This window comes from Perognathus longimembris, chromosome 26 (genome assembly GCF_023159225.1).
Source record: "Perognathus longimembris pacificus isolate PPM17 chromosome 26, ASM2315922v1, whole genome shotgun sequence".
In the NCBI taxonomy this organism is placed as follows: Eukaryota; Metazoa; Chordata; class Mammalia; order Rodentia; family Heteromyidae; genus Perognathus; species Perognathus longimembris.
Genome location: NC_063186.1, coordinates 8,079,149 through 8,095,222, shown reverse-complemented (window position 1 = coordinate 8,095,222; position 16,074 = coordinate 8,079,149). Strand labels below are relative to the sequence as shown.

The 16,074-nt window shown below is 39.1% G+C and overlaps 1 protein-coding gene across 1 annotated transcript in view; it reads left to right on the top strand.

The window, feature by feature from the left end:
• Dock3 (dedicator of cytokinesis 3) overlaps positions 1-16,074 on the top strand; it is a 136,316-nt gene that overhangs the window by 46,874 nt on the left and 73,368 nt on the right. Inside the window, exons 9-11 of the mRNA XM_048334474.1 lie at positions 1,826-1,907; positions 9,122-9,182; positions 10,538-10,685. Of these exons, the coding sequence (XP_048190431.1) occupies positions 1,826-1,907; positions 9,122-9,182; positions 10,538-10,685 (291 nt within the window). The remainder of the gene's footprint in view (positions 1-1,825; positions 1,908-9,121; positions 9,183-10,537; positions 10,686-16,074) is intronic.

Below are 16,074 nucleotides of genomic sequence, written 5' to 3'. Positions count from 1 at the left end.
TGGCTATGCTACCCAAATGTGCTTCTGCTTATATATCCAAGTAGATCAACTCTCTCTCAGAAGCATTAAAATGAAAGTCTTCCAAGAAACAGGCAGAGTCTCGAACTTTTGCTTTCACTTTGGCTTTGGTTAAAGCAGTATCTTACTTCATCTGAGAATAAGGTCAGAAATTACTATCCTGTGTTTCCCTCTGTGTTTTGAGTCTTAGCTGTCAGGTTGGAGGAAAACAATATGCCATCGTACAGAATCTGGATGAAAACTATTATAAAAATTGAGTTCTGAAAAAGCTTTGTATTCTTCTTTGTTTATAATATTTTTTACTTTTATGCCCACAAATATAAAAAAGTTTAAAAAATCCTCTTCTAGGAGAGGATTACCAATATGTAATGGAGATCAGAGAGAGAGAGAGAGAGTCATTTATGGTAGCCATTTATTTATTAGTCAAATGTTTTTCTTTATTGCTACCATATGTTTGCACTGTTACAGGTTCAAGTACTATGTCAGTGGAAAAAAAGTAAACACCTAAGTTCCTGCCCTCATGAAGCTTATATGCTAGTAGAAAAAAGCAGTCAAATTTATACTTACTGAATACTTAACTAGGTATATAGTAACTAAGTTATTGCTCTACCACTTGAGCCACAGTGCCACTTCTAGCTTTTTCTGAGCAGTTTGTTGGAGTTGAGAGTCTCATTGTACATTCCTGCCCAGGCTGGCTTTGAACTGCGATCCTCAGGTCTCAGCCTCCTGAATAGCTAGGATGGATGACAGGCATGAGCCACCAGTGCCCAGATGATTCATGCTAGTTAGTGTTCATATTCTTTCTCATCCTTTTCTCATTTTTACCTTTGCAAGTGGGCAGTCACATCCCTTATTTCTAGTGTCAACTTGACAAAAATCTCAAAGTTACAAATAATACCTATTCCAGAGTAGTGAATGAAGAAAAGTACCAGGAGACCAAGAAAAATTCAGAATAAAAATTTTCAAAAAGGTTTTGTTATTTAAAGTATGTTTTGCTAGGAGAATAATACAGCCTTGGGACCCTGGCAAATTATCGAAAGAGAAATGCTAAGTAGTTGATGTCATCTTCGGGAAAGACCAAATGAGAAGCAGAAAACTAAATAGAAAGAGTTGGAGGAATTCTTCTAATTTTGAGAAAATGGTTTTTATTTCCAAAACACTGATGTTACAAAAGACTGTCTTTGAGGAAGAGACTTTGCATCTTCCAGTGCATGTCAGACACCAAACATACTCAAAGGTCACACAAATTGCCCTCAGTGAACTATGTAGAAATATACAATACAGGGATTATAATGCTTATAAAAGCAAGTGATCTTAGAATTGGGCTTTTCACAAATTCAAATTGTGGGGAGGAAGTTGGGGTAAAGAGAAGGTGGGAGAAAAATGAAGGAGGAGGTAACAAAATTGACAAGAAATGTACTCACTGCTTTATGTATGTAACTGTCACCCCTCTGTACATCACCTTGACGATTAAAAAAAAAACAAATTCAAATTATGGAATTAATTTTTAAGTCTCTGCTTACTGTATGTCCATAGTTCATCATTATAAAGACAACTAAATGCAGAGTACTTGTCTTATAACTTATTAAAGAGGAATGCCTGTCAATCATCTTTCTCTTTAGAGAAGATCAAACAGTTCATTAGACACAGTTTCTCCTCAAATGACTTAAGAGAAAGAATGGATTGTTGCTCTCATGAAGAGATGTATTATTATAGGCTGTTTTGTAAGTGTTTAGGGTTTTTCTGCTTGTGCCCTTTTTAGTTTGAACGTGCAGTTCCTTACATTTCTCTCTTTCCTACATTTCAGTGAGCGGTTTCTGGTGAGACTGAACAAGAATGGTGGACCACGGAACCCAGAGAAGATAGAACGAATGTGTGCCCTTTTTACAGTATGTGCAAATTCTCTTTCCCTTTTATGTTATTGACTGTAACCAGGGGCCTGTTTTGTGGATATTGTCACCTTGGCAATGAGCATTTATTCTTATTTTCCAAACATTGATGTGAATGGGACTTGATTTATGTTTCTGTCAGGTTTTAGTGAACTATTTATAGACAAATTAGCTATGATTTTTAGCTGAGTTTTTGTTAAATGTGATCAAATGACTTTTACTGAAATAGATTTCTTATCAACTATTTTACAGAGAGCCTCCGATATATATAACTGCTTTTAAAGGCATTCACCCCAATCTGCAGCTTAGTCTGTAAGTTCATATGAGAAAGACAAACTAAATAGTTTTTTTCCCAAATACAAGAGGGTCTTTTTCTGCTCTGATCTTAATAGCCATACAGTTGTCTGTGGTCTCTGTAATCATGAAGCTATCAACTCAGAACAGGCTTGGTAGTCCGCTTATTGAAAACTACTAAACCTTACACATTGCCTTTTGTATTGTGTACTCCAGATTAATTGAGCTTTATTAGCTTTTTCACCTAACTGAGATACTTAATTTTTTTACTCTAATAATCAATATATTTGCTAACGAAGGAAATAAAACTTAGTCACAATTAGAAACCATTTTTAAATTTTGTGTTTTTTTTTAAACAACAACTTTGAGACAGTTTTATTTATTTTTATTTTTCTGCCAGTCTTGAACTCAGGGCCTGAGCACTGTCCCTGGCTTCTTTTTGCTCAAGGCTTGCACTCTGCCTCTTGAGCCACAGTGCCACCTTCTGACTTTTTCTGTGTATGTGGAGCTGAGGACTCGAACCCAGGGCTTCGTGCATGCTAGGCAAGCACTCTACCGCTAAGCCACATTTCCAGCCCTGTATTGTTATTATAAAGGTCATGTATAGAGAGGTTACAGTTACATTAGTCAGGTAAAGAGTACTTTTCTTTTTGGACAGTGTCACCCCATTTGGATTGTGGATTCTTTGATCTCTTTCATTGATAACAGAGATACATCAAATTAATTGGTCAGATGTGGAATGTCCTGTTCAAGGCCAACCAGAGCAACTTAACCAGATCTTATGTCAACAAACTATTTCAAGCAAAACTAACAGAAACCATACTGAGTTTAGGAATATATGACAGTCTCACATTATCATTGATCCATCTGTGGATCTGATATGTGACTTTCTTTGAAAGCTAAAAATGGATGTGTTTACTTGACTTTATTTACAACTGCACTTCTCAAAATGTTGTTACTGTACTGTCAGAAACCACTTTTGTAAGTATAAGTTTCATTGAAAATACTCCAGGTATCCATGAAGCTTAATAAGTCTGGATGAGCTAAATATTTTGTTCGACTTTGAACTTAGCATGCAAGTCTTAGGAAAAAAAAAAAGTCAAGGAAAAAAAAAAGAACAAGAAAAGTGAACTCCACGCAGGAAAAACAGAAGATGGTAAAGGGAGTTAAGGTGGTTTAGTTTGGGAATATCAGTGCTCTCTCTTCTCTTCCATAGAAAAAACAAAGGAAAGAATCTAGCCTAGAGTTAAGTGATTTAGGTTAAACTACTGGCTGAGAGCTCTGGATTGAGCGCATCTGACTGCTAAAGGTCTCAGACCTCCTTTCTGAGAAAGATCTAGAAAGAGATGAGACTTACCTAGAATGAGTAACCTTAGGAATTTTTTAAAGATCCTGATCCCCTAGTATTATCTAGTGAACGAGCAAGAATAATTGTTTATGTCTTGTTTGGATTTTGTGGGGACAGAGTTTTTGTGTGTGTTATATGTCTGTGTGTATGTGTGTTAGCCTTGAATTCTTAAATATGATGAGTTTAGTCCTTGTCTCTTGAAAAATGAACTTAATTATGATGATATTTGAATGTAATTACAGTGAGTCAAGATTTTCATTTCACATTTTAATTATCTACACGGGCCCAGGAGCCAAGACTAACTGTAAAGATGCACATAACATTCATGATGTGCACCTATTCTTCCACAATAGAAAGGCACAAGGCTGCTAAATATATCCCTTTGTAGTACAGCCCTGACTTTTTGTTTTAAAGTCTAAAACTGGGCTGGGCATGGTGGTGAATGTCTAAAATTGCAGCCACACAGGAGGCAGACACAGGAGGACTGGTGGTCACACCTGATTTGGGTAGAAGCTAACAAGACCCTGTCTCAAAACCGTGCTGGGCATGGGCAACAAATCCCAGTTTGGAGGGAGGCAGTGGTAGGAAGGTTGTATTCTAAAACTGGCCCTGTACATAAAAGAGACATTACCTGAAAAATAAACTAAAGCCAAAGGGACTGGAGGACCTTTTTGGCTCAAGTGGTAGAATACTCACTTAGTGGGGACAAGGTCCTAAGTTCAGACTCCAGTACCACCAAAAAATATTTTAAAAGTTAAAACTTTTAACGTCCCAAACATAAGTTGAGGAATTTTTACAAAGCGCATGAGATTTCTGAGCAAAATTATCTTAACCAGTACTTCCATGCTTTCTTTCAGCTATATGAAATAATTTGGGTGGGAACTGTTTTTTCATCACCTAAGACTTGAGTTACTCCTGTGAACTAAAGGAGTTTTTTAGTCTCCAAGGAAATGCAGCCACAGCTGTGGTTGATGCTTGCTACCTTGTTGACTTACCTTAGGGTCAGGAAAGGGGAACCCATACAGAACCAAGCTGTTTACAGGCTTACTCTGTAGACTTGGGACTCATAATTGCTGTCACATCCACGACATAACCTGTTTTCTCTGAAGCCTTTTTTTTTATGACCTTGTTAAATTTTAGAGTTTCCTTTGAAGGAAAAATTTTAACAAGGAGGTATTTCATGAGACATGATATCCACCACAAAGAGCATTTTGCTGACTTTCATGATAAACAGTGGCTGTGTGAGGATAAGTCTACGTGTGCTTATTTATTACTGGATATCCAGAACTCACATATAGTATTTATAAATTCTAAGGTCTTAGTAATGATTTATTGCCTACCTACATAAATATATACCTGCTTGCTATTATGGTTAAGTGAGTAATTCAGAGAATGAACTTGTGCTATTTTCCATGTCTTAATTGGCATTATTTTGTGTACATACATCTATTTATATTTTTCCACATTATAACATAGAATTTTAAGAAGTAATTTCTTCTGGGCACTGGTGGCTTATTCCTCTAATTCTAGCCACTTAAAGAGGATTATAATTTGAAGCCAGACAGCAAAAAGCTAAGTTTGAAGTGTGGCTCCGTGGTATTTTACCATCTCTGAGTTTAAACTTCCAAATAACAACAGCATAAAAGTGATTTCTTGGGGCTCAGAGCTTATTTCTGTAATAACTACATATAAAATATTTCTCCTTTTCTATGGTTTAAGTATAATAAATTAGTTTTATTTTATTTGTAATTCCTATTATCAGTATAGAAAAGGATTAGCCCAGGCACAGGGAAGTAAGTTAACTTCTGTCTTTCAAACTCACTGCCATCTCTGGTCTCTCTACTTATGTAGGATTGGAAGGTACAGTTCAGTGACCAAATCAGTTTGTGCTTTCTAGATTGCTGAGTATTTCACCGCTCTTCCCATTTTGATTTTACAGGTCTTGTATGTTAACATGAATAGCCATCCTTGGTATTCAGAGAGTATATGTTAAAAAACCTGATGGTAAATGGGTTTAACCATGCATTTACATTTAATAAGATGTCTTTCATATTGAAATATGTGTAACTCACAAATAATAGCTTTACTTAAAATATATTCTTACAATAATTACTTTCTTATTTTTTTAAATTGATTTCAAATGAATACTACTGAGAGTTCTGGGTACCATATATGAAGATAGAAAGAGCCCCTATGAAACCACAGGGAAATAAACATGAACTATACTACAGGCTTCTCTCTTTCGTTCATTCACCTAGAGTCAAGGAAGAAGTCCAGTGTTCTCTGTTAATGTTGGCTAATCCTTGGGAGCGCCTATAGTTAATGTAGGTCTATTGGAGTTGATATAATGCTGGTGCTTTCAAAGTTTGGTTTAACACAATCTAGAGGGAACCATTTCATTTTAAATGTGTATAGTCTTTCTACACTATTAATGGACATTTTAATCCTAGAAAGTACATAAAAATCTTTTTAAAAAATTTCTGTTTATAATTTAGTATCTGAATAAGTGTCAAAGTATAGTGCTGTCTTGAAAATACCATTTTAAGTTCCATTTTTAATTAAAAGTTAGAGCCTGAAACATCTTTTTCATATTAAGAAACCACTTTCAAAAAAAAAAAAAGAAACCACTTTCACATAAAAATAAATATGGTTTCAGAGATGCTAGTTAAATCATTTGCAGCCTACTTCAATGTAAACATTTTATTACTTTAAGAAGTTGCTAAGGGCTGGGAATGTGGTTTAGTGCTAGAGTGCTTGCCTTTGCATTCATGAAGCCCTGGGTTTGATTCCTCAGCACCATATAAACAGAAAAAGCCAAAGTGGCTCTGTGGCTCAAGTGGTAGAGTGCTAGCCTTGAGCAAAAAGAAGCCAGGGACAGTGCTCAGGCCCTGAGTTCAAGCCCCAGGACTGGCAAGGAAAAGAAAGTTGCTATACTGGATGTATAGTCTCATGCCTGTAATTCTAGCTACTCAGAGTATAAAAAGGCTTACCCAAATAAAAAACTAGTAAGACTGCATCTCAACAAACAAGCCAGGCAGTAAAGGTCCATTTTTATAATCACACATGTGCAAGAAGTATTAGAAAGGAGGATCATAGTCCCAGCCAGCTCAGAGAGAAAGCAAAACCCCCATATGAAAAAAAAAATAACCTAGCCAGGTGCTGGTGGTTCATGCCTATACTCCTAGCTACTCAACAGGCTGAGACATGAGGATCGTCGTTCAGAGCCAGCCTGGGGAGGAAAATCTGTGAGACTCCTAACTCCAGATAACCACCAGAAAACCAGAAGTGCCCTGTGGCTCAAACGGTAAAGCGTTAGCCTTTAGGGAAAGAGCTCAGGGACAGTGTCCAGGCCCAGAGTTCAAGCCCCATGACCACCACCAACAAAAATATAACCTAAAAAAAGAAGGGTTGGATGCATGCATGGTTCAAATAGTAGAGCAAATGCCTAGCAATATTTGCAGTTTTGAGTTCAAAATCAGTACACTCTCCCCCCCCAAATACCCTTGGCAAAGACTATAACCATCCAGAATCAAAAAGCTTCAGTTTCACCACAGTACTTTACTTTTTAATGTCTCCTTTTTTTTTTCATTTGTTCCGAGTCATTCAACAGGGCAGGGATGGGATGAGGGAAGGCAAGCAAATACCAGATGCCAAAAGTGAGTGGGTCTTTAAGTTTTGTATGTTAGACGCCTTTCTTGCCTCAGCTTAATATTAATCCTGTGTCAGGGTAGAAACACCAAGGCTCTGGATCTCTTAAGTTTACTTCTAATCATGACATCTCCTGTTTCCTGGTTTATTGACAAACAAACAAACATGTGGGACCAATTAAAAGATGGAAAGGAAATGGAACTAAAGAATCTCTCCTGAAAGCAAAAGGGCAATGGGAACCTGCCTTTTGAGGCTCTATCAGTCATCACCACAGTCATAGTTGTGATTTAGCTTCAAGAAGATTACTTGGTGAAACACATCTGAAATAGGATTATTATAATACACTAATTAAAACATAAGTAAACATTGTATTTTAAAATGTGTTCTGAACTTAAATACTTAATATATAAGCCTGAGTTAGGTAGATCTTTGCTTTGAAAATGCCTCTGAAGCTGGATCAGATGTCTGTAAAGGAAGTCCTTAGTTGGATGCAGTGGCTCATACCTGTAACCTTAGATACACAGTAGGCTGCAATTCAGAGGGCCACAGTTTGAAGTTAGCCCTGCAGAAAAATCCAGTAGACTCCATCTCCAAAATTAAACCAGTGTGGAGTTGTGACTCAAATGGTAGAGTACCAGCTGAACAAGCTTTATTGCCACCCTGAGCCCAAACCCTCAGTACTGTAAAAAAATGAAATAAAAATAGAACTCTGAATTTTCCAATAGAGCGCTGGGATGTAGCTCAGTGGCAAAGTGCTTGCCTAGCAAGTGCAACATCCTGGGTTCGATCCCCAGTACTAAAAAAGAAAAGACAAAAAAATAAATAAGTTTTCCAATAGAATTATTTTCAACTTTATAATTGAGTTTGAGTAATAAATATCCTAATTTAGAACTATAGATCAAATTATTGGGACTCTACAAAGACCAACCTAATCTCCTTTAAAGGGAACATAGTGGGCTGGGAATGTGGCCTACTGGTAGAGTGCTCGCCTCCTACATGAAGCCCTGGGTTCGATTCCTCAGCAGCACATATACAGACAAAGCCGGAAGTGGCACTGTGGCTCAAGTGGTAGAGCACTAGCCTTGAGTAAAAAGAAGCCAGGGACAGTGCTCAGGCCCTGAGTTCAAGCCCCAGGACTGACCAAAAAAACCCAAAACACCAAAACAAAAAACAAAGAAAGGGAACATAGCCAGTGTATAATATCATTTGTGGATAGTAGAATAAAAGTAAAACTACATACAAACACACAGATAAAGCACTTTAGTGGAATAAAAGCATTTTAGTCATTAATGAGCTTTTGATGTTTTGTAATATTCTGCATTTAACATTGATTCCTTTTGTTAAAAATGTTTTTGCATAATAGTAGAGTAAGTTAATGGGTTAATGAGAAAAATTCTTGTAGGGACTTGATTCATTAGGTGCTATAAATTAGGACTGGAGAAATACTGCCAATAAAATATTCTTCCATCTTGGCACCTAGCTAGTAAAGCCTCTAGGACTCCATTTCCAACTAACCAGAAAAATGCTGGGCTGGAGTGCACCAGCCACGAGCAAGCAAGAGGAGCAAGAGTGAGAGGCCTTGAATACCCCCTACCCTCACACATACAAGAATAATAATAAATTAAAAAAACAGTGGAGACAGGGTATATTGACTGCCTAGCAAGCTTGAGGCCTTGAGTTCAAACGCCAGTGTTACAAAATGCACATACTCATACACACACACACACACACACACACACACACAGATATTAAATATCTGAACTCTTACTGCATAAATCTTAGAACACTAAGTAAATCATTGTGTAATGCAGTCTCTATTCTCCTACATATAAAATATATTAAAAGCAAGCTACTTTGAGATTCAAAATTAAACTTTGTGATTCTGTATATTCCTTTCCTGAATGTACTTTTTTTCTTGTCTTAGGATCTGAGCAGCAAAGACATGAAGAGAGACTTATATATTGTTGCCCATGTGATCCGAATAGGTACTGTTCACCTAATCTATTCACATATTTAAGATTAGCCCAACTTTTTGGGATAAGTATGTCCTATGCATGAGCTTTGTTTTCTCCCCTGCTCTTTTAAAACTTAGAATCCAGCTCTTTCTTTCTTTCTTTTTTTTTTTTTTACTCTCCCTTAAGATCAGCTGCTGCAATAGTTGGATTTGATATAAATGAATGAATTTTTCTCATTTTTATTTTAAATGGTCTGATTTTTTTTTTAACTTCTCTAAGCCACAATGCCTTTCCTCTCAGAGATCCTAAAGAAGGTATGGATGGGAATGTGGCTTAGCAGTAGAGTGCTCACTTAGCGTGCATAAAGCCCTGAGTTCGATTCCTCAGCACCGCATATATAGAAAAGGCCAGAAGTGGTGCTGTGGCTGAAGAGGTAGAGTGCTAGCTTTGAGCAAAAGAAGCCAGGGACAGTGCTCAGGCTCTGAGTCCCATGCCCCAGGACTGGCAAAAAAAAAAAAAAAAAGAAAAGAAAGAAAAAGAAAGTTACCAGATTGCTGATATACTAGATGGTAATGCCCCTTGCTGTAGTTTGTGTCCAAAATTATGCATCTGTGCCTTTTTCACTAAATTGGAGCTGTTGTCATCATTCCAGAAAACAGGTAGCATCTCGTTTCTACACAAATGGAAATAGAAAAAGTAACTTTCACTATTTATTATTGGCTAGCTCATCTTTATTTCAAATTTCAGACATAACTTTTGGGTATATGCCTAATCCACATTTTCCTTTATAGGTGGGGTTTGTGCCTATTGTGTACATTTTTATCAAAAATACTTTTAATCCTTTGCCAATGAAACAACTATTTTGCTGTACCTGATAAAGCATTTATTGGGGTCCTAACATTTGCAAGACCTCTTGCCATTGTTGGCACAGCCTTGGTAAACAGGAAAAGTAAGCAAACATCCACCTTTCAGTGTACCCTCACTCCCACAGTGGTCTGGAGCACCTTTGGCAGTAGGTTTTGGAACCTAATGCTGAACCTATTCCTAATATGCCTGTCAGGTTTAAATCTGTTAATGATTTTCCTAAAAAATGTAGAAAGCCACTCTTTTTTTTATTATTCTCGTTTGACTAATAAATGGACTATTTCTGTTGAGTTAGAGATAGATGGTAAGACTGATCGGCTGAATGTAATATAGAAGAGGCTTGGCTAGAGGCCTGTTTGATGTTCCTCCACATAAATATCATTGGATGACTCACTTTAGCTCTATACTTCCAACTTAAAGGATCTCTTAGGTACCTGTCACTCTGGCATCTTTGCATGATAATCAGGAGATACTGTGACTATGGAGTTCTCTGCTGACTAGTGTTTTCTGTTTTGCTCAAGGCCGGATGCTCCTGAATGACTCCAAGAAGGGCCCTGCCCACCTGCACTACAGGCGACCATATGGCTGTGCAGTGCTTAGCATCTTGGATGTCCTACAGTCACTCACAGAATTAAAAGAAGAAAAGGATTTTGTTCTCAAGGTTTACACGTGAGTAATGAGCATCAGTTATCGTAATAATTTGCAGCATCAGACATTCCAGCACTGCCCTGACAGCAGCAGTTCTGAAGTCTTGTGATTACTGAGTCATCAGATGTACAATAGAGAGTTTTTTGAAAAGGTATAAAATTTGATCTAAGATTTAGGGTGGGGCTCAGGCATCCTTATTTTTAATAAGCTTTGCAGATGATTCTGAAACATCTGAATTTAGAACCTTCTCTACTAGGGGCTGGGGATCTGGCTCAGTGGAAGAGCGCCTGCCTGGCGAGCGCAAGGCCCCGGGTTTGGTCCCCAGCTCCGGAAAAAACCCCCACAAAACTACAAAAAAACAAAAAAACAACAAAACAAGGCAATAGAACCTTCTCTACTAAAGTGGAAGTCTACTTATATGTCTTTCTTGTTTTCTCCAAAATACTCATTTCTTCTCCAAAATGAGCTGACCTTATATATTTTCAGAAATGCTAACAATATAGTTTCTCACATGTCTTGGACATAAAAGTCTTCTGTGCCTAATACTTACCCAATAATTATTACAACTGATGTAGCTACTAACGCAGATTGCTTCAAAAAAATGACTGGTAGTAATGTTTTCCTGTCTTTGAAGAAAACCAGTTTTTCTGAGATCATCTTACTCTTTACTTCTGCTGTCATAGCTCCCTAAGTCATACCCAAACAGGCAGGACATTATTTTTAGTGTTATTCAGTCAAGAGATTTGGCATATAGAAGCAATCCCATCTCATCATGACTCTTATTAAGCAATAGAGAAACATAGTTAAGAAAGGAAAAAAATTGGGCATATAATCTGTCTTGGCTTATAGACATTTAGAAACAAATAGCAATACTAAAATTATCAATGATGAGGTAGGTATTTTTTTAATTTAGGATTTTTGTATTAGCATATATTAGTTGGAAAAGGGGGAGGTACCTTGTGACATTTCCATACATGCATATGTGCAGTATACCCCAGTAAAACTCATCTCTATCTTATCAACCTTCTGTAACAATTTTAATAGGATTTATTATTGTTTTCTTATATGTAAATAAAGTACTTTGACTATATTCATCTTGATTCACACTCTCTATTTGCCCTCCCATCTCTGGCTAATAACCATCTCTCCATAGGCTGAAGTATATTTCAAAGATTAAAAAAAAAGAATTTCGATGAAAGCTATTGGATAAAAGAGGTAGAATTAAAAAAAAAAACCTCCTTTATGACTCTTAAAACAAGAGGACAATTTCATCTGTCTGCAGTCAACAATTTTATTTTTGTCATAATAAATAATTTTCCAGTAAAAAACAAAACAAAACAAGAGGACAGGGCTGGGAATGTGGCGTCATGGTAGCATGCTTTCTTAGCATGCTTGAAGCCCTGGCTTCGATTCCTCAGTACCACATACACAGAAAAAGCTAGATGTGGCACTGTGGCTCAAGGGGTGGAGTGCTAGCCTTGAGCAAAAAGAAGCCAGGGACAATACCTAAGCCCTGAGTTGAAGCTCCAGGACTGGCAACAAAAACAAAACCCAAAGGGACAACACAGTATTTTTCAGAATTGTATATAGTGCATATGCACACTTAAAAAAGCAAGTGTAGCATGTATTTGCATAATTTTTAGTTACAAAAAGCATTCTTCAAAAGTCTTAAGATTAAAAAAAGAAAGGTAGAGGGAGTAGGGAAAATGAGACTATGCAAAGAGGTCAGCCTGATTAAAGTATGTGCAAAATGCCAGGGTGAGCAATTAACGTGCATTAAAAAATGAATGTCAGGAGCCAGGTGCTGGTGGCTCACACCTGTAATCCTAGCTAATCAGGAAGCTGAGACCTAAGGGTTGAGTTTCAACAGCAGGATGTCTGTGAGATTCTTACCTCCCATTAATCACCACAAAACAAGAAATGGTGCTAGCCTTGAGTTTTTTGAAAAAGCTCCGGGACAGCACCTGGGCCCTGAGTTCAAACCCCATGACTGACAAAAAAAAATTTTTTTTAAAGAACAACAGAAATATAAACAAGTTCTATCCGTGGAGGGAGGTGAGTACTTTTGTCCATGTGTGCAGGGGATAAAACAAATGAAGTGAATAAGGATGAATGTGGTCAAAACAATAGTTTATGTTGGATGGGTGCGAATGGAATAATGAAACTTGTTGAGATTGATTTGGGAAGGAGGAGAGGCTGAAAGGGGACCATGGTACATTGTAGGTAGACATGGCTATGTCAAGCTGAAACCCTCTTGTAAAATTACTTGGTAATAGTAAAAATGTGGGAAAAAAGAAATTATAATGTTTCATATGATGGGAAAGATAGTCCTTTTTTAACCCCTCCCTCCCTCCCTCCCTCCCTCCCTCCCTCCCTCCCTCCCTCCCTCCCTCCCTCCCTCTCTCCCTCTTTTCTTTCCTTCCTTTTTTGCTGTTCCTGGAGCTTGAACTCAGCCTGAGCTCTGTTCCTGAGCTTTTGTAATCAAGGATAGTACTCTACCACTTGATCTGCAGCTCCATTTTGGCTTTCTGTAGTTAAGTGGAGAGAAGAGTCTTATGAACTTTTCTGCCCAGGCTGGCTTCAAAGCAGGTCCTCAGATCTCAGCCTCCTAAATAGCTAGGATTATAGGCATGAACCACCAGCACCTAGCCCAATAACATTTTTTTTACAATGTAAGTTAAATACTCTTAATTGCTTTGTTAATTTATTGTTACCATATTATATGGACATTTTCCTGCATTAAGTATTGTCCTATCCATTTTTCTCAGACATGAACTTAATTTACAATTACACTTATTTTGGGGTTCTTACAGTCCAGTCACATTTGATTAATTTCTAATAAAAGCCCATCTATTTTATTACATGATTTATATTAAGCATGTTCTGTTAAAAGTTATATGTTTCATGAGGTGAAGATCTTGCTTTAAAGCAGTAACTAAAGTAGTAACTTGCAAAGAAAACTTGGCCAGTTTTCTCTTCCTTCAGGGCCTCATTTACAGATTTTTCTCCCTATATCGAGTTTCTTTTTTGATGGCTGGTAGAATCTGCTTTTTCATATGTTTTCTTCCCTTTGAAAAGGACCAAATGGAAATCCAAAATCATCTTTATTATCCTCACCTCACTCCATTGTATCCTTTTTCAAGAGACTTAGGACAATACTCTGAAATTCTATCTCTTTGCATGTATCAGCTACCTTGTTCAGTGCAAATTATTATTGCAGTTAGAGACTTGCACAGCATCCCTTCTAAAATCATGCTGTCAGGCTTAATTTGCCTAATTGCCTCTAAAACAACAGCTTTTAGTACCAGTGTGCCACTTTGCAAGAAGTGGGATTCATGTATGGTATTTTCTTAGCTCCTTCCTACAGTCTTTGCCAATTCTAAAAAGCCAAAGATATGCTTATAGAAAAGATAGCTTTTGATTTTTTTCTTTTGAAATACTAATAGAGTTAAAACGTAGGACAATTTTTGTACTTAAAATTTTAGCAGACCTTCAAAACAGATGTACAGATACAATACATAAAGCCCTGATTTTGACACTAGTACCACGAAAAAAGGTAAGAATAGTAGGAAAGCAACTGATATAATGGGCTGTCATACATGAAAATAGTACTTGAACTGTGTTGAACAGATCCTGCATTCAGCCTTCAGAAAGCTGTGGCAGGAGGATCTGGAGTTCCAACTGCTCTGATGCCTCTGAGTACTTAGTTTTGTTTTGTTTTTTGCCAGTCCTGGGCCTTGGACTCAGGGCCTGAGCACTGTCCCTGGCTTCTCTTTGCTTAAGGCTAGCACTCTGCCACTTGAGCCACAGCACCACCTCTGGCCGTTTTCTAGATTCCATATGGTCCACTCTTTGTGTTAAGGTTTCAATTGCGGAGTTTATGGATGTCAGAGAGCTATTTATAGTTGTCAGATCAGCTCTGATGGTGGAAATTTCTTCCTTCAAAGAGTTGTATTTTAAATCTATTTTTTCATGCATTTCAATTCTCAGGATGTTAAGATTTTCTTTAAAGCAGGCTTGCATTGTATCCATTTTTGCTTCCATTTCTTTAAAGGAGGCTTGCATTGTATCCATTTTTGCTTCCATTTCTTTCTTGGCTTCTTGGGTGTCCTTCAAGATTTCCGCTCTAAACTCCTGGAATTGTTTTCTGATTTCATTTCTGACGCTTTCCATCATTCCTGTTAACATGGCCTCATTTGCTTTTTTAATCTCCATCTCCTCTTCAGTCGTGCTGCTTTTTGGAGCTGGCGAGTTGGCTTGCTCTTTGATGAACTGTGTTATGTTTCTTTGTGATTTGCGCATCTGGAGATCTGTGGATGGCTTCTCAGGTTTGGTTTGTAGCTCTGCCCTCCCTCCTGTGTAGGCGCGTCTAGCGGAGCAGGTGCTGCCGCTGTGGCCCTGAACACCAGTGCGGGGTACGCCTACCACAGCTGGCGCTATGGGGGGGGGTCCCGCCCACCTGTGCGCTGTGTGCCTGCTACAACAGGCGCTGGTGCTGTGGCCCCATCCACTTTAGCGGGGCACGCCTCCCAGAGCGAGCCCCAGGTTGTTGGGTTGTGTTTGTGCCCTCCCGCGAGTCCGTTGTGGGGGGGCGGTATGTGTGGGGCCCAGTGGGATCAACTGTCCGGGCGTGGGTTAGCCCCCTCAGACCTTGCCTCCGCTGCGAGGGGGGGACGTGATCAGGCCCAGGTGTCCCTGCTGTGCTGGTATTGCCCACCAGCGCCTGTGATTTTAGTTGTAAGAGTCCGCGAGGTCCAGGCGCCTCAGGTGGGGCTTGCACTGCTGGCCATCCCCCGGCCCCTGTTGGGAAGGGGGCAGGGCCGATTCGGCCAGATCTGGATCCTGTGTGGCCTTGGGGCTGCTCTGCCCTTCCCCTGCTAAACTGACTTCCCAGCGCCTGATGAGAGCGCCTGATTTGGGGGTTCTTTGTTCCCTCGGGGTGGAGAGGGGGAGGGAGGGAGATCTGGCTTCTTTGTAGGGCTTGGGTCTCTGATAGCTGGTCTCCCGTTGGGTGAGGGGGTAATGGGGGACTCACTGATCCTGGATTGTGTGTGTGTCCCGCACAGGCGTTGGTCCTTCAGGGGGTGGTGAAGTGTCGTGGTGGCTTCCCCAGTTCCCTCCTTCTGCCGCGCTGGGTTCCCCAGCTGCAGTCTGTCTGAACCCGGTGTGGACCTGAACTTCTAGTCGCTGCCGTTGTATGTCTTGGTCCGCACCCTCCCTAGTGACCGTGGGGTCTCCCGCTGTCTGAATTCTGCGCTCCTGGTAGCCTGTCTGCCCATCGCCGGGTTCCCCTTTCCCAGCCTGGCCCTGTTTGGGCCAGGTCAGCTGGTGGGGGGAGGGTGCCCCGGAGATTCTCCGGCTCCGTGTAGGTTTTCAGCTCTTCTTTTTTACTTCTTTGTGTTTTTCTGCG